Source organism: Notothenia rossii, assembly GCF_949606895.1.
Source record: "Notothenia rossii genome assembly, chromosome: 3".
In the NCBI taxonomy this organism is placed as follows: Eukaryota; Metazoa; Chordata; class Actinopteri; order Perciformes; family Nototheniidae; genus Notothenia; species Notothenia rossii.
Genome location: NC_136901.1, coordinates 96,154,473 through 96,177,051, shown reverse-complemented (window position 1 = coordinate 96,177,051; position 22,579 = coordinate 96,154,473). Strand labels below are relative to the sequence as shown.

Sequence of the window (22,579 nt, the reverse complement as noted above, 5' to 3'; positions counted from 1 at the left end):
GTGTGTGTGTGTGTGTGTGTGTGTGTGTGTGTGTGTGTGTGTGTGTGTGTGTGCAGGAGCTCCTGGACGCTCTGGTCAGTAACGTGAACATCGAGCTCCTGAACGCGCTGCATTACCACATGGTGGACCGGAGGCTGACCTCAGAGGAGCTGAAGCACGGAGCATCGTTCTCCTCCATGTACCAGGACCTGCACGTCCACATCCACCACTACAGCAACGGGGTACACACACAAACACACACACACACACACACACACACACACACACACACACACACACACACAGATAGAAGTTGCTCCAGGTATCCACACTGAAGCACCTTCTGGTGCAACAGGAACAAATAGGAGTTCAAACCAAAGTTGTGTTATTTAGTAAAGAGTTATATGTAACAGAATCTATTTCCAGCTGAAGGACAGATGGAGTTCAAAGATCTGACCACGTTACAACAAGCACTTTGTTCAGGAAAAAGACTAAATGGTCTCAGCTAGAATTGACATTACAGGCTTTTGAAAGGTTGGCCAGACGGGAGAAACTCGAACACATGCTGACGATAAACCTAAGGTCAAGACGACCCTTCTGTCCGAGACCATTTAGTAGTTAGTGAATTTAAACTGTTAGGAAATCAACCCAAGACACCTATATACTGTATATATATATATTAGGGCTGTCAAACCATTAAACATTTTAATCAGATTAATCACAGCTTTAAAATTAATTCGTCAGATGAATCACCATTCGAACTATGTCCAAAATATGCAATTTCTTTCTGTATATTGTTGTGGGAATGGAAAGATAAATGAAAGAAGGCGGATATATCCATTTAACATACAGTATGTTTATTATAACATTGTTCTTTGTGTCAGAATGAAAGACAGCCCACACACCTATCAATCATCAAACCGTGGGGTCTTAATTCATTACGTGTTGATTTCTATCAACGGAGGAGTACTTCAGGAAAGTCGACGGGGGGGGGGGGGCTAGTGGAGTACTTCAGGAAAATCGACGGGGGGGGGGGGCTAGTGGAGTACTTCAGGAAAGTCGACGGGGGGGGGGGGCTAGTGGAGTACTTCAGGAAAGTCGATGGGGGGTTGCTAGTGGAGTACTTAAGGGAAGTCGACGGGGGGTTGCTAGTGGAGTACTTCAGGAAAGTCGATGGGGGGTTGCTAGTGGAGTACTTAAGGGAAGTCGACGGGGGGTTGCTAGTGGAGTACTTCAGGAAAGTCGACGGGGGGTTGCTAGTGGAGTACTTCAGGAAAGTCGATGGGGGGTTGCTAGTGGAGTACTTCAGGAAAGTCGATGGGGGGTTGCTAGTGGAGTACTTAAGGGAAGTCGACGGGGGGTTGCTAGTGGAGTACTTCAGGAAAGTCGACGGGGGGTTGCTAGTGGAGTACTTCAGGAAAGTCGACGGGGGGTTGCTAGTGGAGTACTTCAGGGAAGTCGACGGGGGGTTGCTAGTGGAGTACTTCAGGAAAGTCGACGGGGAGTTGCTGGTGGAGTACTTCAGGAAAGTCGACGGGGGGGAGGCTAGTGGAGTACTTCAGGAAAGCCGAAGGGGGGGGGGCTAGTGGAGTGCTTCAGGAAAGTCGACAGGGGGGGCTAGTGGAGTACTTCAGGAAAGCCGACGGGGGGGGGCTAGTGGAGTACTTCAGGAAACTCGACGGGGGGGGGGGGTCGATCAGCTGTTTTAGCGCAGTTCTCCAGTGAAGGGGGGGAGTCTCCCTCCGCAGCCGGTTGGCGTTGTACAGACCGACGTTAACAGCAGCCCTGTCTGTGCACACGGAGACCGACTCTGTCGTCCGGTGATCTGACCGCCTTCTGGAAAAGCCTCACAAGTACGTCGGTACGCAAATGCGCTTTGTGACACAAGTGACGGTACGCATTTCAGATCACGCACATAACCTGCTTACCAGTTATGTGCACCCCTGTACTACAGCAAAAGTATTCTCCGTAGGGACTTCCTGCAACAACACCACGTCGTTATCTTGATTCTGATTGGCCAGAAGACATTATCAAAGATGTTCTATTGAGAAGACGATCACTACGTGACAAAAGTTTTCAAAACCGTTTCTGGTCTTCGGTATTTCCAGACAAGTGGCTACTGAAATCAATCTGACTAACTGCTGTCTGCGTGATTTACTCCGCGCGAGTTGGCAGACTTTATTTTGCTTACTTTAACATCATTTTTCATGGTGGGGCTAAGGTGGGGCTAAGCCATTTTTGGTATGGGTGTGGCCTACCCCAGCCATACCCTGGCGCTGCCACTGGTGGGATGTATGGGGCGGGCCATTCTGCACATGCGTTAAATGCGTTAAATATTTTAACGCAAATAATTAAAAAAATGTATTACCGCCGTTAACGCGATAATTTTGACAGCATTAATATATATATATATTCACATCATGTTGTTGTTGATATCTACATGGAGACAAGCCCCGCCTCCTTGTCAGCGAGTCCAGTTTGAGTGACGTGAGTAAACACCAATGATGCCATCCGGTGTGACTCATTCTAACAGCCGATTGGTCCTCAGGTGGTAACTCACTCTAACAGCTGATTGGTCGTCAGGTTGTAACTCACTCTAACAGCTGATTGGTCCTCAGGTGGTGACAGTGAACTGTGCGCGGCTCATTAAACCCGACCAGCATGCGACCAATGGGATCGTTCACGTTGTGGACCGCGTCATCACCGCCATCTCCAACACCGTCAACACTCTGCTGGAGGTGGACGATGATCTGGAGACACTGCGGGTGAGACACCTTCATTCACCCTCTTCATCTTCATCTTATATCTAATGTGTAGACGAGGGACAGTCTCGGGGCTGAGCGTTGCATCATGGTTCTTATAGAAGATAATGTTAGAATCATCTCCCTGGTTCCCGGCTTGAGCTTCAATCAGGATCCATGTATTTGTGATCCTCTCAGATTTGTGATCCTTCAGAGCATCAGCTACTTCCTGAACAGTGTCGTTCACATGCTGATCTCAAGATTCTGACGTTTTCTCAAAATCACAAGATTCAGATTTTTTCTCAAAATTATGATTTTTTTCTCAAAATTATGACTTTTTTCCCAAAATCTCAAGATTCTGACTTTTTCTCAACATTTTTAATTTCTGACTTTTTCTCAAAATCTCAAAAATGTTAATAATCCCTGGTCCCCAGCTTGAGCTTGAATCTCAGGATCCATGTATCTGTGATCCTCTCCAGAATGGAAGTAGTCATCACATACAGAGCATCAACTAGTTCCTGAACAGTGTCCTTCACATGCTGATATCCAAGAGAGGGAGTTCCACAGTCACAAGATGGAGGAATAGAAAGCAGTATTCAATGTTTACTTCAGATTAGCTCCACGTCAGAAATGAGCATGCTTGATATATGTCTCTCTCCATAGAGGCTGAATCATCATGTTAATCACATAGCTATCATATGCCTCAAACAGTCCTGATGCTCTTCTAGGTAATCACACATCCTGTCATGTTCACAGCTACAGTTGGGGTACCTTTGTTAGCATGTTGCTCTCAGATTGGAAGAGGACATTCAGCAGGGTCTTCCTGAGTCCTCAGTCAGCCCCCAGCTGACTGTGACTTCCTGTCCCTGACTTCCTGTCCCTGACTGTGACTTCCTGTCCCTGACTCTGACTTCCTGTCCCTGACTCTAACTTCCTGTCCCTGACTCTGACTTCCTGTCCCTCAGACGGCAATGGCAGCGGCGGGGCTCAGCACCATGCTTGAGGGGGAGGGGCAGTACACCGTGTTCGCTCCGACCAACGAGGCCTTTGACAAGATCCCCAAGGAGACCCTGAACCGCATCCTGGGAGACCCTGTGGCTCTGAGAGGTGAGTGTTGAGGGTCAAAGGTCAGACTCATTATCAGGCGGTACAAAGCCCCCAGGAAGTGCTCTGAGGAAAATATTCCTAGTGGCCAAACGGCGATACTACAACTTCCGTATCAGTCCGTGACGTCACTGGGACAGAGATACTGTTCCCCACTGAATAACATGGGGAAAGGGTTGTCTAACTAAATAAACTACCCAGTATGAACTATTTTAAAGCCCTTATTAGAATCATACGGTCCTTAAAGTTGTAAAATGCACTAAAAGCCGAATCTAGATTTATTTTCTCCCTCCATTCATTCTACTGAGCCGAGAGTGGAAGCTCGGGGGCGGGGCTTAATAACAGGAGGCGGGGTTTAAGGGGGACATACGGGTTCTTCTGCTCTGACAGCAAGGCATGATGGGTAATCTTTGACGTTATGTTCTGGAGAACCTCAGGCCATTTTGTCTTCATGAGCCAATGAGCAGCTCTCATAGGAAAGGACAAGCCCCGCCTCCAACGCTGTATTCAGTTGTTGTTAAACATCCATGTTCAGACCACCTACAGACCAGAACCTGACTCTCCCCCCCCAGACCTGCTGAACTACCACATCCTGAAGCACATGCAATGCGCCGAGTCCATCGTGTCCGGGACCCCCATGGAGACCCTGCAGGGCTCCGTGCTGGAGGTGGGCTGCGAGGGGGACCAGATGACCCTCAACGGGAGGGCCGTGGTCACCAAGAGAGACCAGCTGGGGACCAATGGGGTGGTCCACTACATCAGTGAGCTGCTGATACCCGATTCAGGTACTGCAAGTACTACTAATACTGCTAATACTGCTAATACTGCTAATACTGCTAATACTGCTAATACTGCTAATACTGCTAATACTGCTAATACTGCTAATACTGCTAATACTGCTAATACTGCTAATACTGCTAATACTACTAATACTGCTAATACTGCTAATACTGCTAATACTGCTAATACTGCTAATACTGCTAATAGTGCTCCAATACATCAGCGAGCTGCTGATACAGTCAGTACTGCATCTAGCACTGAAGGTACTACTGAGAATACTTTTAGAAAACAATGGTACAACTAATCTAAAGTTGGGCTCCATGTGTCCTTCTAGTGGAGAAGACCCCATACTTGCCAACCTTGAGACCTCAGAAATCGTGAGCATTTCAAAACCACCGCAGGGGGGGGGTGGGGGGGCTAGTGGATCGCCGGAGCTGTATTTGATTAACATTAACATGCTTATTGTAGTTGTAAGTGCACTGCCTCGTGTGGGCTGGACAGGAAAGGAGTGAACGGAGGGTCGAGTTGTCGATTCTTGTTCAGTTTTCTGTGAATATCTGCCTCACCCTCAGTTCCGCGCGCTGCTAAAGAGACGTGTTACCATGGAAACCAAACAATGGTGTAGCTGTATTAAAGTCCGAGTGGAAACAGTCCTGAGTAAATCTGATTTTGTCAGAAATCGGGAGAAATATGACCCGGGAGGAAACCAGGAGAGGGCAATGAAATCGGGAGGGTTGGCAAATATGACCCCGTTCAGTGAGTTAGACCCTGACCTGTCCCTTTAGAGGAGGAGACCCCCGTTCAGTGAGTTAGACTCTGACCTGTCCCTTTAGAGGAGGAGACCCCCGTTCAGTGAGTCAGACTCTGACCTGTCCCTTTAGAGGAGGAGACCCCCATTCAGTGAGTTAGACTCTGACCTGTCCCTTTAGAGGAGGAGACCCCCGTTCAGTGAGTTAGACTCTGACCTTTCCCTTTAGAGGAGGAGACCCCCGTTCAGTGAGTTAGACTCTGACCTGTCCCTTTAGAGGAGGAGACCCCCGTTCAGTGAGTTAGACTCTGACCTTTCCCTTTAGAGGAGGAGACCCCCGTTCAGTGAGTTAGACTCTGACCTGTCCCTTTAGAGGAGGAGACCCCCGTTCAGTGAGTTAGACCCTGACCTGTCCCTTTAGAGGAGGAGACCCCGTTCAGTGAGTTAGACCCTGACCTGTCCCTTTAGAGGAGGAGACCCCCGTTCAGTGAGTTAGACCCTGACCTGTCCCTTTAGAGGAGGAGACTCCCGTTCAGTGAGTTAGACTCTGACCTGTCCCTTTAGAGGAGGAGACCCCCGTTCAGTGAGTTAGACCCTGACCTGTCCCTTTAGAGGAGGAGACCCCCGTTCAGTGAATTAGACCCTGACCTGTCCCTTTAGAGGAGGAGACCCCCGTTCAGTGAGTTAGACCCTGACCTGTCCCTTTAGAGGAGGAGACCCCCGTTCAGTGAGTTAGACCCTGACCTGTGTCCCTTTAGAGGAGGAGACCCCCGTTCAGTGAGTTAGACCCTGACCTGTGTCCCTTCAGAGGAGGAGACCCCGTTCAGTGAGTTAGACTCTGACATGTGTCCCTTTAGAGGAGGAGACCCCCGTTCAGTGAGTTAGACTCTGACCTGTGTCCCTTTAAAGGAGGAGACCCCCGTTCAGTGAGTTAGACCCTGACCTGTCCCTTTAGAGGAGGAGACCCCCGTTCAGTGAGTTAGACTCTGACCTGTCCCTTTTAGAGGAGGAGACCCCCGTTCAGTGAGTTAGACTCTGACCTGTCCCTTTAGAGGAGGAGACCCCGCTCAGTGAGTCAGACTCTGACCTGTCCCTTTAGAGGAGGAGACCCCCGTTCAGTGAGTCAGACTCTGACCTGTGTCCCTTTAGAGGAGGAGACCCCCGTTCAGTGAGTTAGACTCTGACCTGTCCCTTTAGAGGAGAAGACCCCCGTTCAGTGAGTCAGACTCTGACCTGTGTCCCTTTAGAGGAGGAGACCCCCGTTCAGTGAGTCAGACTCTGACCTGTGTCCCTTTAGAGGAGGAGACCCCGTTCAGTGAGTCAGACTCTGACCTGTGTCCCTTTAGAGGAGGAGACCCCCGTTCAGTGAGTCAGACTCTGACCTGTCCCTTTAGAGGAGGAGACCCCCGTTCAGTGAGTTAGAACCTGACCTGTGTCCCTTTAGAGGAGGAGACCCCCGTTCAGTGAGTCAGACTCTGACCTGTCCCTTTAGAGGAGGAGACCCCGTTCAGTGAGTTAGACTCTGACCTGTGTCCCTTTAGAGGAGGAGACCCCCGTTCAGTGAGTTAGAATCTGACCTGTCCCTTTTAGAGGAGGAGACCCCCGTTCAGTGAGTTGGACTATGACCTGTCCCTTTAGAGGAGGAGACCCCCGTTCAGTGAGTCAGACTCTGACCTGTGTCCCTTTAGAGGAGGAGACCCCCGTTCAGTGAGTTAGATTCTGACATGTCCCTTTAGAGGAGAAGACCCCCGTTCAGTGAGTTAGACTCTGACCTGTGTCCCTTTAGAGGATGAGACCCCCGTTCAGTGAGTTAGACTCTGACCTGTGTCCCTTTAGAGGAGGAGACCCCGTTCAGTGAGTCAGACTCTGACCTGTGTCCCTTTAGAGGAGGAGACCCCGTTCAGTGAGTCAGACTCTGACCTGTGTCCCTTTAGAGGATGAGACCCCCGTTCAGTGAGTTAGACTCTGACCTGTGTCCCTTTAGAGGAGGAGACCCCGTTCAGTGAGTCAGACTCTGACCTGTGTCCCTTTAGAGGAGGAGACCCCCGTTCAGTGAGTTAGATTCTGACCTGTCCCTTTAGAGGAGAAGACCCCCGTTCAGTGAGTCAGACTCTGACCTGTGTCCCTTTAGAGGAGGAGACCCCCGTTCAGTGAGTTATATTCTGACCTGTCCCTTTAGAGGAGAAGACCCCCGTTCAGTGAATTAGACTCTGACCTGTGTCCCTTTAGAGGAGGAGACCCTCGTTCAGTGAGTCAGACTCTGACCTGTGTCCCTTTAGAGGATGAGACCCCCGTTCAGTGAGTCAGACTCTGACCTGTCCCTTCAGAGGAGGAGACCCCGTTCAGTGAGTCAGACCCTGACCTGTCCCTTCAGAGGAGGAGACCCCGTTCAGTGAGTCAGACTCTGACCTGTCCCTTTAGAGGAGGAGACCCCCGTTCAGTGAGTTAGACTCTGACCTGTCCCTTTAGAGGAGAAGACCCCCGTTCAGTGAGTCAGACTCTGACCTGTCCCTTTAGAGGAGGAGACCCCTGTTCAGTGAGTCAGACTCTGATCTGTGTCCCTTTAGAGGAGGAGACCCCCGTTCAGTGAGTCAGACTCTGACCTGTCCCTTTAGAGGAGAAGACCCCCGTTCAGTGAGTCAGACTCTGACCTGTCCCTTTAGAGGAGAAGACCCCCGTTCAGTGAGTCAGACTCTGACCTGTGTCCCTTTAGAGGACGAGACCCCCGTTCAGTGAGTCAGACTCTGACCTGTCCCTTTAGAGGAGGAGACCCCCGTTCAGTGAGTCAGACTCTGACCTGTCCCTTTAGAGGATGAGACCCCCGTTCAGTGAGTCAGACTCTGACCTGTGTCCCTTTAGAGGAGGAGACCCCGTTCAGTGAGTCAGACTCTGACCTTTCCCTTTAGAGGAGGAGACCCCCGCTCAGTGAGTTAGACTCTGACCTTTCCCTTTAGAGGAGGAGACCCCCGTTCAGTGAGTCAGACTCTGACCTGTGTCCCTTTAGAGGAGGAGACCCCCGTTCAGTGAGTCAGACTCTGACCTGTGTCCCTTTAGAGGAGGAGACCCCGTTCAGTGAGTTAGACTCTGACCTGTGTCCATTTAGAGGAGGAGACCCCCGTTCAGTGAGTTAGACTCTGACCTGTCCCTTTAGAGGAGAAGACCCCCGTTCAGTGAGTTAGACTCTGACCTGTCCCTTTAGAGGAGGAGACCCCCGTTCAGTGAGTCAGACTCTGACCTGTGTCCCTTTAGAGGAGGAGACCCCCGTTCAGTGAGTCAGACTCTGACCTGTCCCTTTAGAGGAGGAGACCCCGTTCAGTGAGTTAGACTCTGACCTGTGTCCCTTTAGAGGAGGAGACCCCCGTTCAGTGAGTCAGACTCTGACCTGTCCCTTTAGAGGAGGAGACCCCCGTTCAGTGAGTTAGACTCTGACCTGTCCCTTTAGAGGAGGAGACCCCCGTTCAGTGAGTTAGACTCTGACCTTTCCCTTTAGAGGAGGAGACCCCCGTTCAGTGAGTTAGACCCTGACCTGTCCCTTTAGAGGAGGAGACCCCCGTTCAGTGAGTTAGACCCTGACCTGTCCCTTTAGAGGAGGAGACCCCCGTTCAGTGAGTTAGACCCTGACCTGTGTCCCTTTAGAGGAGGAGACCCCCGTTCAATGAGTTAGACCCTGACCTGTGTCCCTTCAGAGGAGGAGACCCCGTTCAGTGAGTTAGACTCTGACATGTGTCCCTTTAGAGGAGGAGACCCCCGTTCAGTGAGTTAGACTCTGACCTGTGTCCCTTTAAAGGAGGAGACCCCCGTTCAGTGAGTCAGACTCTGACCTGTCCCTTTAGAGGAGGAGACCCCCGTTCAGTGAGTTAGACTCTGACCTGTCCCTTTAGAGGAGGAGACCCCGTTCAGTGAGTCAGACTCTGACCTGTCCCTTTAGAGGAGGAGACCCCCGTTCAGTGAGTCAGACTCTGACCTGTGTCCCTTTAGAGGAGGAGACCCCCGTTCAGTGAGTTAGACTCTGACCTGTCCCTTTAGAGGAGAAGACCCCCGTTCAGTGAGTCAGACTCTGACCTGTGTCCCTTTAGAGGAGGAGACCCCCGTTCAGTGAGTCAGACTCTGACCTGTGTCCCTTTAGAGGAGGAGACCCCGTTCAGTGAGTCAGACTCTGACCTGTGTCCATTTAGAGGAGGAGACCCCCGTTCAGTGAGTCAGACTCTGACCTGTGTCCCTTTAGAGGAGGAGACCCCCGTTCAGTGAGTCAGACTCTGACCTGTCCCTTTAGAGGAGGAGACCCCGTTCAGTGAGTTAGAATCTGACCTGTGTCCCTTTAGAGGAGGAGACCCCCGTTCCGTGAGTCAGACTCTGACCTGTCCCTTTAGAGGAGGAGACCCCCGTTCAGTGAGTTAGAACCTGACCTGTGTCCCTTTAGAGGAGGAGACCCCCGTTCAGTGAGTCAGACTCTGACCTGTCCCTTTAGAGGAGGAGACCCCGTTCAGTGAGTTAGACTCTGACCTGTGTCCCTTTAGAGGAGGAGACCCCCGTTCAGTGAGTTAGACTCTGACCTGTCCCTTTAGAGGAGGAGACCCCCGTTCAGTGAGTTAGACTATGACCTGTCCCTTTAGAGGAGGAGACCCCCGTTCAGTGAGTCAGACTCTGACCTGTGTCCCTTTAGAGGAGGAGACCCCCGTTCAGTGAGTTAGATTCTGACCTGTCCCTTTAGAGGAGAAGACCCCCGTTCAGTGAGTTAGACTCTGACCTGTGTCCCTTTAGAGGATGAGACCCCCGTTCAGTGAGTCAGACTCTGACCTGTGTCCCTTTAGAGGAGGAGACCCCCGTTCAGTGAGTTAGATTCTGACCTGTCCCTTTAGAGGAGAAGACCCCCGTTCAGTGAGTCAGACTCTGACCTGTGTCCCTTTAGAGGAGGAGACCCCCGTTCAGTGAGTTATATTCTGACCTGTCCCTTTAGAGGAGAAGACCCCCGTTCAGTGAGTTAGACTCTGACCTGTGTCCCTTTAGAGGAGGAGACCCTCGTTCAGTGAGTCAGACTCTGACCTGTCCCTTTAGAGGAGGAGACCCCGTTCAGTGAGTCAGACTCTGACCTGTGTCCCTTCAGAGGAGGAGACCCCGTTCAGTGAGTCAGACTCTGACCTGTCCCTTTAGAGGAGGAGACCCCCGTTCAGTGAGTTAGACTCTGACCTGTCCCTTTAGAGGAGAAGACCCCCGTTCAGTGAGTCAGACTCTGACCTGTCCCTTTAGAGGAGGAGACCCCTGTTCAGTGAGTCAGACTCTGACCTGTGTCCCTTTAGAGGAGGAGACCCCCGTTCAGTGAGTCAGACTCTGACCTGTCCCTTTAGAGGAGAAGACCCCCGTTCAGTGAGTCAGACTCTGACCTGTCCCTTTAGAGGAGAAGACCCCCGTTCAGTGAGTCAGACTCTGACCTGTCCCTTTAGAGGAGGAGACCCCCGTTCAGTGAGTCAGACTCTGACCTGTGTCCCTTTAGAGGACGAGACCCCCGTTCAGTGAGTCAGACTCTGACCTGTCCCTTTAGAGGAGGAGACCCCCGTTCAGTGAGTCAGATTCTGACCTGTCCCTTTAGAGGAGGAGACCCCCGCTCAGTGAGTCAGACTCTGACCTGCCCCTTTAGAAGAGGAGACCCCCGTTCAGTGAGTCAGACTCTGACCTGTCCCTTTAGAGGAGGAGACCCCGTTCAGTGAGTCAGACTCTGACCTTTCCCTTTAGAGGAGGAGACCCCCGCTCAGTGAGTTAGACTCTGACCTTTCCCTTTAGAGGAGGAGACCCCCGTTCAGTGAGTCAGACTCTGACCTGTGTCCCTTTAGAGGAGGAGACCCCCGTTCAGTGAGTTAGACTCTGAACTGTCCCTTTAGAGGAGAAGACCCCCGTTCAGTGAGTCAGACTCTGACCTGTGTCCCTTTAGAGGAGGAGACCCCGTTCAGTGAGTTAGACTCTGACCTGTGTCCATTTAGAGGAGGAGACCCCCGTTCAGTGAGTCAGACTCTGACCTGTGTCCCTTTAGAGGAGGAGACCCCCGTTCAGTGAGTCAGACTCTGACCTGTCCCTTTAGAGGAGGAGACCCCGTTCAGTGAGTTAGACTCTGACCTGTGTCCCTTTAGAGGAGGAGACCCCCGTTCAGTGAGTCAGACTCTGACCTGTCCCTTTAGAGGAGGAGACCCCCGTTCAGTGAGTTAGAACCTGACCTGTGTCCCTTTAGAGGAGGAGACCCCCGTTCAGTGAGTCAGACTCTGACCTGTCCCTTTAGAGGAGGAGACCCCGTTCAGTGAGTTAGACTCTGACCTGTGTCCCTTTAGAGGAGGAGACCCCCGTTCAGTGAGTTAGACTCTGACCTGTCCCTTTAGAGGAGGAGACCCCCGTTCAGTGAGTTAGACTATGACCTGTCCCTTTAGAGGAGGAGACCCCCGTTCAGTGAGTTAGACTATGACCTGTCCCTTTAGAGGAGGAGACCCCCGTTCAGTGAGTTAGACCCTGACCTGTCCCTTTAGAGGAGGAGACCCCCGTTCAGTGAGTCAGACTCTGACCTGTGTCCCTTTAGAGGAGGAGACCCCCGTTCAGTGAGTTAGACTCTGACCTGTGTCCCTTTAGAGGAGGAGACCCCCGTTCAGTGAGTTAGATTCTGACCTGTCCCTTTAGAGGAGAAGACCCCCGTTCAGTGAGTCAGACTCTGACCTGTGTCTCTTGCGAGGAGGAGACCCTCGTTCAGTGAGTCAGACTCTGACCTGTGTCCCTTTAGAGGATGAGACCCCCGTTCAGTGAGTCAGACTCTGACCTGTCCCTTTAGAGGAGGAGACCCCGTTCAGTGAGTCAGACTCTGACCTGTGTCCCTTCAGAGGAGGAGACCCCGTTCAGTGAGTTAGACTCTGACCTGTCCCTTTAGAGGAGAAGACCCCCGTTCAGTGAGTCAGACTCTGACCTGTCCCTTTAGAGGAGAAGACCCCCGTTCAGTGAGTCAGACTCTGACCTGTGTCCCTTCAGAGGAGGAGACCCCGTTCAGTGAGTTAGACTCTGACCTGTCCCTTTAGAGGAGAAGACCCCCGTTCAGTGAGTCAGACTCTGACCTGTGTCCCTTTAGAGGAGGAGACCCCTGTTCAGTGAGTCAGACTCTGACCTGTGTCCCTTTAGAGGAGGAGACCCCCGTTCAGTGAGTCAGACTCTGACCTGTCCCTTTAGAGGAGAAGACCCCCGTTCAGTGAGTCAGACTCTGACCTGTCCCTTTAGAGGAGAAGACCCCCGTTCAGTGAGTCAGACTCTGACCTGTGTCCCTTTAGAGGACGAGACCCCCGTTCAGTGAGTCAGACTCTGACCTGTGTCCCTTTAGAGGAGGAGACCCCCGCTCAGTGAGTCAGATTCTGACCTGTCCCTTTAGAGGAGAAGACCCCCGTTCAGTGAGTCAGACTCTGACCTGTGTCCCTTTAGAGGACGAGACCCCCGTTCAGTGAGTCAGACTCTGACCTGTGTCCCTTTAGAGGACGAGACCCCCGTTCAGTGAGTCAGACTCTGACCTGTGTCCCTTTAGAGGACGAGACCCCCGTTCAGTGAGTCAGACTCTGACCTGTGTCCCTTTAGAGGAGAAGACCCCCGTTCAGTGAGTCAGACTCTGACCTGTGTCCCTTTAGAGGACGAGACCCCCGTTCAGTGAGTCAGACTCTGACCTGTCCCTTTAGAGGAGAAGACCCCCGTTCAGTGAGTCAGACTCTGACCTGTCCCTTTAGAGGAGAAGACCCCCGTTCAGTGAGTCAGACTCTGACCTGTGTCCCTTTAGAGGACGAGACCCCCGTTCAGTGAGTCAGACTCTGACCTGTGTCCCTTTAGAGGAGGAGACCCCCGCTCAGTGAGTCAGACTCTGACCTGTGTCCCTTTAGAGGACGAGACCCCCGTTCAGTGAGTCAGATTCTGACCTGTCCCTTTAGAGGAGGAGACCCCCGCTCAGTGAGTCAGACTCTGACCTGCCCATTTAGAGAAGGAGACCCCCGTTCAGTGAGTCAGACTCTGACCTGTCCCTTTAGAGGAGGAGACCCCGTTCAGTGAGTCAGACTCTGACCTTTCCCTTTAGAGGAGGAGACCCCCGCTCAGTGAGTCAGACTCTGACCTGCCCCTTTAGAGGAGGAGACCCCCGTTCAGTGAGTCAGACTCTGACCTGCCCCTTTAGAGGAGGAGACCCCCGTTCAGTGAGTCAGACTCTGACCTGCCCCTTTAGAGGAGGAGACCCCCGTTCAGTGAGTCAGACTCTGACCTGTCCCTTTAGAGGAGGAGACCCCCGTTCAGTGAGTTAGACTCTGACCTGTCCCTTTAGAGGAGGAGACCCTCGTTCAGTGAGTTAGACTCTGACCTGTCCCTTTGGAGGATGAGACCCCCGTTCAGTGAGTTAGACTCTGACCTGTCCCTTTAGAGGAGAAGACCCCCCCTGTGAGGAGGAGGGGGGTCCCGTTGGGGTCCTGTCAGACTCTAACTGCTCTCTCTCTCTCCAGCTAAAGTCCTGCTGGAGCTGGCTGAGGGCTCGGCTGTCGCCACGGCAACCCAGCTGTTTGTGGAGGCGGGTCTGACCCCACACCTGACCGGATCTGAACCCCTCACCATGCTTGCCCCGCTGGATGCCGCCTTCACAGGTAACCCCCCCCCCCCCCCCCCCCCGCCCCCCTCAACATGTCTTTCATTCCATCACTGAGGACTGTTAGATGTTCCTTAGCATTAGCATCAAAGGTCTCCTGTTGGACTGTCTTTATCACAGCTCTCACATATAAGGACATGTCTCTGAAGTGTCCTGCTCCAAACCCCAAACCGATCCTTGTAGCCCCCCCCCTCTCTTCCAGCTGTTACTAAGGACATGTCTCTGAAGTGTCCTGCTCCAAACCCCAAACAGATCCTTGTAGCCCCCCCCCCTCTCTTCCAGCTGTTACTAAGGACATGTCTCTGAAGTGTCCTGCTCCAAACCCCAAACAGATCCTTGTAGCCCCCCCCCCTCTCTTCCAGCTGTTACTAAGGACAGGTCTCTGAAGTGTCCTGCTCCAAACCCCAAACAGATCCTTGTAGCCCCCCCCCTCTCTTCCAGCTGTTACTAAGGACATGTCTCTGAAGTGTCCTGCTCCAAACTCCAAACAGATCCTTGTAGCCCCCCCCCCACTCTCTTCCAGCTGTTACTAAGGACATGTCTCTGAAGTGTCCTGCTCCAAACCCCAAACAGATCCTTGTAGCCCCCCCCCCTCTCTTCCAGCTGTTACTAAGGACATGTCTCTGAAGTGTCCTGCTCCAAACTCCAAACAGATCCTTGTAGCCCCCCCCCCACTCTCTTCCAGCTGTTACTAAGGACATGTCTCTGAAGTGTCCTGCTCCAAACCCCAAACAGGTCCTTGTGGCCCCCCCCCCCTCTCTTCCAGCTGTTACTAAGGACATGTCTCTGAAGTGTCCTGCTCCAAACCCCAAACAGATCCTTGTAGCCCCCCCCCCTCTCTTCCAGCTGTTACTAAGGACATGTCTCTGAAGTGTCCTGCTCCAAACCCCAAACAGATCCTTGTAGCCCCCCCCTCTCTTCCAGCTGTTACTAAGGACATGTCTCTGAAGTGTCCTGCTCCAAACCCCAAACAGATCCTTGTAGCCCCCCCCCTCTCTTCCAGCTGTTACTAAGGACATGTCTCTGAAGTGTCCTGCTCCAAACCCCAAACAGATCCTTGTAGCCCCCCCCCCCTCTCTTCCAGCTGTTACTAAGGACATGTCTCTGAAGTGTCCTGCTCCAAACCCCAAACAGATCCTTGTAGCCCCCCCCCCCTCTCTTCCAGCTGTTACTAAGGACATGTCTCTGAAGTGTCCTGCTCCAAACCCCAAACAGATCCTTGTAGCCCCCCCCCTCTCTTCCAGCTGTTACTAAGGACATGTCTCTGAAGCTTCCTGCTCCAAACCCCAAACAGATCCTTGTAGCCCCCCCCCCTCTCTTCCAGCTGTTACTAAGGACATGTCTCTGAAGTGTCCTGCTCCAAACCCCAAACAGATCCTTGTAGCCCCCCCCCTCTCTCTTCCAGCTGTTACTAAGGACATGTCTCTGAGGTGTCCTGCTCCAAACCCCAAACAGATCCTTGTAGCCCCCCCCCTCTCTCTTCCAGCTGTTACTAAGGACATGTCTCTGAGGTGTCCTGCTCCAAACCCCAAACAGATCATTGTAGCCCCCCCCCCTCTCTCTTCCAGCTGTTACTAAGGACATGTCTCTGAAGTGTCCTGCTCCAAACCCCAAACAGATCCTTGTAGCCCCCCCCCCCCCCCCCCTCTCTTCCAGCTGTTACTAAGGACATGTCTCTGAAGTGTCCTGCTCCAAACCCCAAACAGATCCTTGTAGCCCCCCCCCTCTCTTCCAGCTGTTACTAAGGACATGTCTCTGAAGTGTCCTGCTCCAAACCCCAAACAGATCCTTGTAGCCCCCCCCCCCTCTCTTCCAGCTGTTACTAAGGACATGTCTCTGAAGTGTCCTGCTCCAAACCCCAAACAGATCCTTGTAGCCCCCCCCCCTCTCTTCCAGCTGTTACTAAGGACATGTCTCTGAAGTGTCCTGCTCCAAACCCCAAACAGATCCTTGTAGCCCCCCCCCTCTCTCTTCCAGCTGTTACTAAGGACATGTCTCTGAGGTGTCCTGCTCCAAACCCCAAACAGATCATTGTAGCCCCCCCCCCTCTCTCTTCCAGCTGTTACTAAGGACATGTCTCTGAAGTGTCCTGCTCCAAACCCCAAACAGATCCTTGTAGCCCCCCCCCCCCCCCCCCCTCTCTTCCAGCTGTTACTAAGGACATGTCTCTGAAATGTCCTGCTCCAAACCCCAAACAGATCCTTGTAGCCCCCCCCCCTCTCTTCCAGCTGTTACTAAGGACATGTCTCTGAAGTGTCCTGCTCCAAACCCCAAACAGATCCTTGTAGCCCCCCCCCTCTCTCTTCCAGCTGTTACTAAGGACATGTCTCTGAAATGTCCTGCTCCAAACCCCAAACAGATCCTTGTAGCCCCCCCCCTCTCTCTTCCAGCTGTTACTAAGGACATGTCTCTGAAGTGTCCTGCTCCAAACCCCAAACAGGTCCTTGTAGCCCCCCCCCCTCTCTCTTCCAGCTGTTACTAAGGACATGTCTCTGAAGTGTCCTGCTCCAAACCCCAAACAGATCTTTGTAGCCCCCCCCCCCCCCCCCCCCCCCCCTCTCTCTCTTCCAGCACACCGGGCACACCGGGCGGGGACACATGTTGATGTAGAGAAGACATCACAATGTGACTTTATAGGATAGGAGACCTTTAAAGAAACTGAGCTTCTGTGTGTCTGAAACAGGAAGTGACACGACGATGACGCCCGACATGAGGACGCTGATGACCAATCACCTGCTGAGGACGCAGCTGTCCTCCAAGTCTCTGTACCACGGGCAGGAGCTGGAGACGCTGGGGGGCGTTAAGCTGAGGGTGTTCGTCTACCGAAACGTAAGAACCAATCAGAGAGAAGCATGCACACACCTGTTGCCCTCTCATTGGATGATTCAAGAGTGGGCTCACCTCACTCTAATCAGAAAATATCCTGAAAACATTTGTATGTGAAAAACATCAGCGACACATTTTAGAAAAGAGCGATTTGAATATTGAATATTGTCATTGGTCCATAGCTTCAGTGTATTTTTATCAATGAAGATCTGAAGTCACAGGCTCCTCCCACAGAGCACAATAACACAGAGAATAGTGCAAGAAGAGTCTCCAAGTTCAGTCAGACCACTCACGTGTTTCTTTAACATGCTTTAGAAGCAGCATAGTTGAGTGATGCGTCTCGGCTCGGGCCTCGTCACTCCGCAGATACACAGCATGATGAGTGATGATTAGATAACTACCCCCCGAGCCTACAGGTGGAAGCTGGGGTGGTGGGGGGGCAGCAAGCAGCAGCGACGTGGAGTAGCTGCAGCAGGGACGTGCATTTTGGGGGGAGGGTGCTCAAGTGAGAAAAAGGGCACTTCCCATAATCATTTATTAAAAAAATGTCTTTGACTTACTGACCAACTTATTTGAATACCCTCACACTCACGTTTAATAGGCCTACTCAAAAGAATTCTACAAAACAATCAGCTAACACAGAGACAATGGTCTTCTTTAGTATGCACTGCGCACAAGAGCAGACACCAGACTAGTAAGATGAATAGTTATGAAATGAGCAGCCAACAATCAAAATGATGGAGTTACTGTTTGAGGACATTACGGCACAAAGATCGGACTTGTTATTTTGGTCTGTTTTGCTTCCATGTGTTCTTTCACTCTAATGGATGGTGTTCGTTTTACCATGTCTGAATCCATCTAGAGATTCAAAGCTAATCTGAACTGTAACTCTCTGGGGAAGTTGTGAGGTGATGTGTTTTTTAGTTTGATCCGTTTCACCTGCCTTGGTATCTGCATGCAGATCAGGCCTAGCTAACGCCTACTTTGCATATCAATGTGGCGATTGTGATGACGTTATTAGATACACATCTTACTGTATTCACTTTAAGTGTCTCCCCAGTGGCGTAACAAGGTTGTGATTGGCCCCGGTGCAAATATTGTTTTGGCGCCCCAAACATAAGCGCACGCTGATGCGCTCACACACGCACGGACACACACAACCACTCAGAAGCGCCACATGTAGGCTATCAACCACAGCCTGACAACGGCACAGCAAACTAAGAAGAGGACTCCCCCTGTTCCCTTGATGCTTGTCTCTGGGGGATGGGCCGGTAGGCCTACATAGACCGGCTGCTATATTATAGCTTTTGATCTTGGCATCGGGGGTCTCAATATTGCCATAGAGTCCCCTATCGGTTGGGGCCCTTGGGGGAACTGTTGGACCACCGCCGGGCACAGCCAAATCCAGCCTCTCCTCCTGGCTGGAGAGGAAGGTCGCACAGCCACGGGTACAGCTTCACTTGTGGAGCTAGATGGCAATGATGGTGGTGGGGCAGGTGAGCTATCGTTAGCCTCCGGCTGCCGCTGCAAGTAAACATTGCTAACGTTAGCGCTCGATTTCGAGGACAGAAACCGTTCTAATGTTGTCAGTTTAGCTGCTACACCTCCTTGTTCTCTCTTGGCCTTTCTCTTTGGAGCGCTGCTCTTGTGCATTGGTTTGCTGCACATTATAAATGCAAGCTATTACATGTTTTATAATGCTGCCCAACTTGCTGCTGCTAGCTACAGTACAGTAACGGTTCGCTCGTCACACAAGGTATCACATGACATGAAAGGGAGCAAGGTCATTGGACAGAAAAATTACAAATTAATTTAGGTTACCTGGTTACTTTGAAGACTGCATGAACCGGCCAATGCCATTGGGGCATGGGCCCCTGGCCGGCTGCTACCTGTCTGTCTGAATGGACTGGGAGGTGGGAGGTGCTGCTACCTGTCTGTCTGAAAGGACAGTAAGGTGGGAGGTGCTGCTACCTGTCTGTCTGAATGGACTGGGAGGTGGGAGGTGCTGCTACCTGTCTGTCTGAAGGGACAGTAAGGTGGGAGGTGCTGCTACCTGTCTGTCTGAAGGGACAGGGAGGTGGGAGGTGCTGCTACCTGTCTGTCTGAAGGGACTGTGAGGTGGGAGGTGCTGCTACCTGTCTGTCTGAAGGGACAGGGAGGTGGGAGGTGCTGCTACCTGTCTGTCTGAAGGGACTGTGAGGTGGGAGGTGCTGCTAGCTGTCTGTCTGAAGGGACTGGGAGGTGCTGCTACCTGTCTGTCTGAAGGGACAGTAAGGTGGGAGGTGCTGCTACCTGTCTGTCTGAAGGGACTGTGAGGTGGGAGGTGCTGCTACCTGTCTGTCTGAAGGGATTGTGAGGTGGGAGGTGCTGCTACCTGTCTGTCTGAAGGGACTGTGAGGTGGGAGGTGCTGCTACCTGTCTGTCTGAAGGGACTGTAAGGTGGGAGGTGCTGCTACCTGTCTGTCTGAAGGGACTGTGAGGTGGGAGGTGCTGCTACCTGTCTGTCTGAAGGGACTGTGAGGTGGGAGGTGCTGCTACCTGTCTGTCTGAAGGGATTGTGAGGTGGGAGGTGCTGCTACCTGTCTGTCTGAAGGGACTGTGAGGTGGGAGGTGCTGCTACCTGTCTGTCTGAAGGGACTGTAAGGTGGGAGGTGCTGCTACCTGTCTGTCTGAAGGGACTGTGAGGTGCTGCTACCTGTCTGTCTGAAGGGACTGGGGGGTGCTGCTACCTGTCTGTCTGAATGGTCTGTGAGGTGGGAGGTGCTGCTACCTGTCTGTCTGAAGGGACTGTGAGGTGGGAGGTGCTGCTACCTGTCTGTCTGAAGGGACTGGGGGGTGCTGCTCCCTGTCTGTCTGAAGGGACTGTAAGGTGGGAGCTGCTGCTACCTGTCTGTCTGAAGGGACTGTGAGGTGCTGCTACCTGTCTGTCTGAAGGGACTGGGGGGTGCTGCTACCTGTCTGTCTGAAGGGTCTGTGAGGTGGGAGGTGCTGCTACCTGTTTGTCTGAAGGGACTGTAAGGTGGGAGGTGCTGCTACCTGTCTGTCTGAAGGGTCTGTGAGGTGGGAGGTGCTGCTACCTGTCTGTCTGAAGGGACTGTAAGGTGGGAGGTGCTGCTACCTGTCTGTCTGAAGGGACTGTGAGGTGGGAGGTGCTGCTACCTGTCTGTCTGAAGGGACTGGGGGGTGCTGCTACCTGTCTGTCTGAAGGGACTGTGAGGTGGGAGGTGCTGCTACCTGTCTGTCTGAAGGGACTGGGGGGTGCTGCTACCTGTCTGTCTGAAGGGACTGTGAGGTGGGAGGTGCTGCTACCTGTCTGTCTGAAGGGACTGGGAGGTGCTGCTACCTGTCTGTTTGAAGGGACTGGGGGGTGCTGCTACCTGTCTGTCTGAAGGGACTGTAATGTGGGAGGTGCTGCTACCTGTCTGTCTGAAGGGACTGGGAGGTGCTGCTACCTGTCTGTCTGAAGGGACAGTAAGGTGGGAGGAACTTCACAGTCTAATCTCCCGACCTGATATTTACATTTTGTATTCAATCAATACATTGTTGGAAAGGGAAACAGCGCAAACTGCAGTACATATATATTCATTTATAAAAAATAAAAAAAGGGCACTTTCTCTGGAGGAAGAAAAAGGGTAGGGGCTCAAGCCCACCCTGATGCCTATGTGTGCACGTGTCTGAGCTGCAGCAAAGCAGCAGCAAGCAAAGCGTGGAGAGAGATCTGGCAGGTTAAATAGAGCAGCATATTAAGGAGACTCTGATTGGTTGGTTGTAGAGTGGCAAGGGGCCTTAGGTATGAATGCAGCACAAGTGCTCGAGTTGACTGCCTGAACTAGCTCGCAGGCTCCGCCCCATTAGTTGGAATATTGATACAAGATGCAAACAGATGAAGGTTCTGGATCTTCTTCACAGAGTTCAGGTGTTTCACGCTCTTATGATCGGAGGGAGGAAACTGTCTCTGAGTCTGGAGGTTTTAGTTTGTTGCTCTAGTTGTGCAGCTGACGTTACTCTCATGGTTTCTGTCTCTGGACTCTTCAGAGACTCTGATGTGTGTCTCTGATGTGTCTCTAGCGTGTCCTCTGTGTCTCTGATGTGTCTCTAGCGTGTGCTCTGTGTCTCTGATGTGTCTCTAACGTGTCCTCTGTGTCTCTGATGTGTCTCTAACGTGTCTCTGATGTGTCTCTAATGTGTCTCTAATGTGTCTCTGATGTGTCTCTAATGTGTCTCTGATGTGTCTCTAACGTCTGCTCTGTGTCTCTGATGTGTCTCTAACGTGTCCTCTGTGTCTCTGATGTGTCTCTAACGTGTCTCTGATGTGTCTCTAACGTGTCTCTGATGTGTCTCTAATGTGTCTCTAATGTGTCTCTGATGTGTCTCTAATGTGTCTCTGATGTGTCTCTAACGTCTGCTCTGTGTCTCTGATGTGTCTCTAAGGTGTCCTCTGTGTCTCTGATGTGTCTCTAACGTCTGCTCTGTGTCTCTGATATGTCTCTAACGTGTCCTCTGTGTCTCTGATGTGTCTCTAGCGTGTGCTCTGTGTCTCTGATATGTCTCTAACGTGTGCTCTGTGTCTCTGATGTGTCTCTAGCGTGTGCTCTGTGTCTCTGATGTGTCTCTAATGTGTCCTCTGTGTCTCTGATGTGTCTCTAACATGTCTTCTGTGTCTCTGATGTGTCTCTAACGTGTCTCTGATGTATCTCTAACGTGTCTCTGATGTGTCTCTAACGTGTCCTCTGTGTCTCTGATGTGTCTCTAACGTGTCCTCTGTGTCTCTGATGTGTCTCTAACGTGTCTCTGATGTGTCTCTAACGTGTCCTCTGTGTCTCTGATGTGTCTCTAACGTGTCCTCTGTGTCTCTGATGTGTCTCTAACGTGTCTCTGATGTGTCTCTAACGTGTCTTCTGTGTCTCTGATGTGTCTCTAACGTGTCTCTGATATGTCTCTAACATGTCTCTGATGTGTCTCTAACGTGTCTCTGATGTGTCTCTAACGTGTCCTCTGTGTCTCTGATGTGTCTCTAACGTGTCCTCTGTGTCTCTGATGTGTCTCTAACGTGTCTCTGATGTGTCTCTAACGTGTCTTCTGTGTCTCTGATGTGTCTCTAACGTGTCTCTGATATGTCTCTAACATGTCTCTGATGTGTCTCTAACGTGTCTCTGATGTGTCTCTAACGTGTCTTCTGTGTCTCTGATGTGTCTCTAGCGTATGCTCTGTGTCTCTGATGTGTCTCTAACGTGTCTCTGATATGTCTCTAATGTGTCCTCCGTGTCTCTCCTCCTTCGTGTGCGGCTCACATTCTCTCAGTAATGAACTCTGCAGACCACAAGAAGTTTCCTGCTTCCCACGGCTGCTAAATCTTTCCAGACACTGTGTGTGTGTGTGTGTGTGTGTGTGTGTGTGTGTGTGTGTGTGTGTGTGTGTGTGTGTGTGTCAGTTTTTATTGTTTAGCTTCAGGATCAAAGGTTTGAGACTCTCAGCAGGAAAAATGTTCACTTGTCTGAGGAATGTGGAACGTGTGCAGATGAATAAAATACCTTTAAGAGTTTATTATGATTTATCTTCAGCATCTCATGACGTGCTGTGTGTGTGTGTGTGTGTGTGTGTGTGTGTGTGTGTGTGTGTGTGTGTGTTGTGTGTGTGTGTGTGTGTGTGTGTGTGTGTGTGTGTGTGTGTGTGTGTGTGTGTGTGTGTGTGTGTGTGTGTGTGTGTGTGTATAGAACCTGTGCATTGAGAACGCCTGCATCGCGGCTCATGATAAGATGGGACGCTACG

At 51.7% G+C, this 22,579-nt stretch overlaps 1 protein-coding gene across 1 annotated transcript in view; it reads left to right on the top strand.

Moving 5' to 3' along the window:
* Positions 1-22,579, top strand: part of tgfbi (transforming growth factor, beta-induced) — a gene marked incomplete at its 5' end in the record, with an annotated part of 38,923 nt that overhangs the window by 3,049 nt on the left and 13,295 nt on the right. Inside the window, 7 exons of the mRNA XM_079671355.1 lie at positions 57-221; positions 2,598-2,744; positions 3,686-3,827; positions 4,397-4,609; positions 13,845-13,982; positions 16,668-16,813; positions 22,525-22,579. The exon at positions 22,525-22,579 is cut by the window's right edge and continues 82 nt beyond it. Of these exons, the coding sequence (XP_079527481.1) occupies positions 57-221; positions 2,598-2,744; positions 3,686-3,827; positions 4,397-4,609; positions 13,845-13,982; positions 16,668-16,813; positions 22,525-22,579 (1,006 nt within the window). The remainder of the gene's footprint in view (positions 1-56; positions 222-2,597; positions 2,745-3,685; positions 3,828-4,396; positions 4,610-13,844; positions 13,983-16,667; positions 16,814-22,524) is intronic.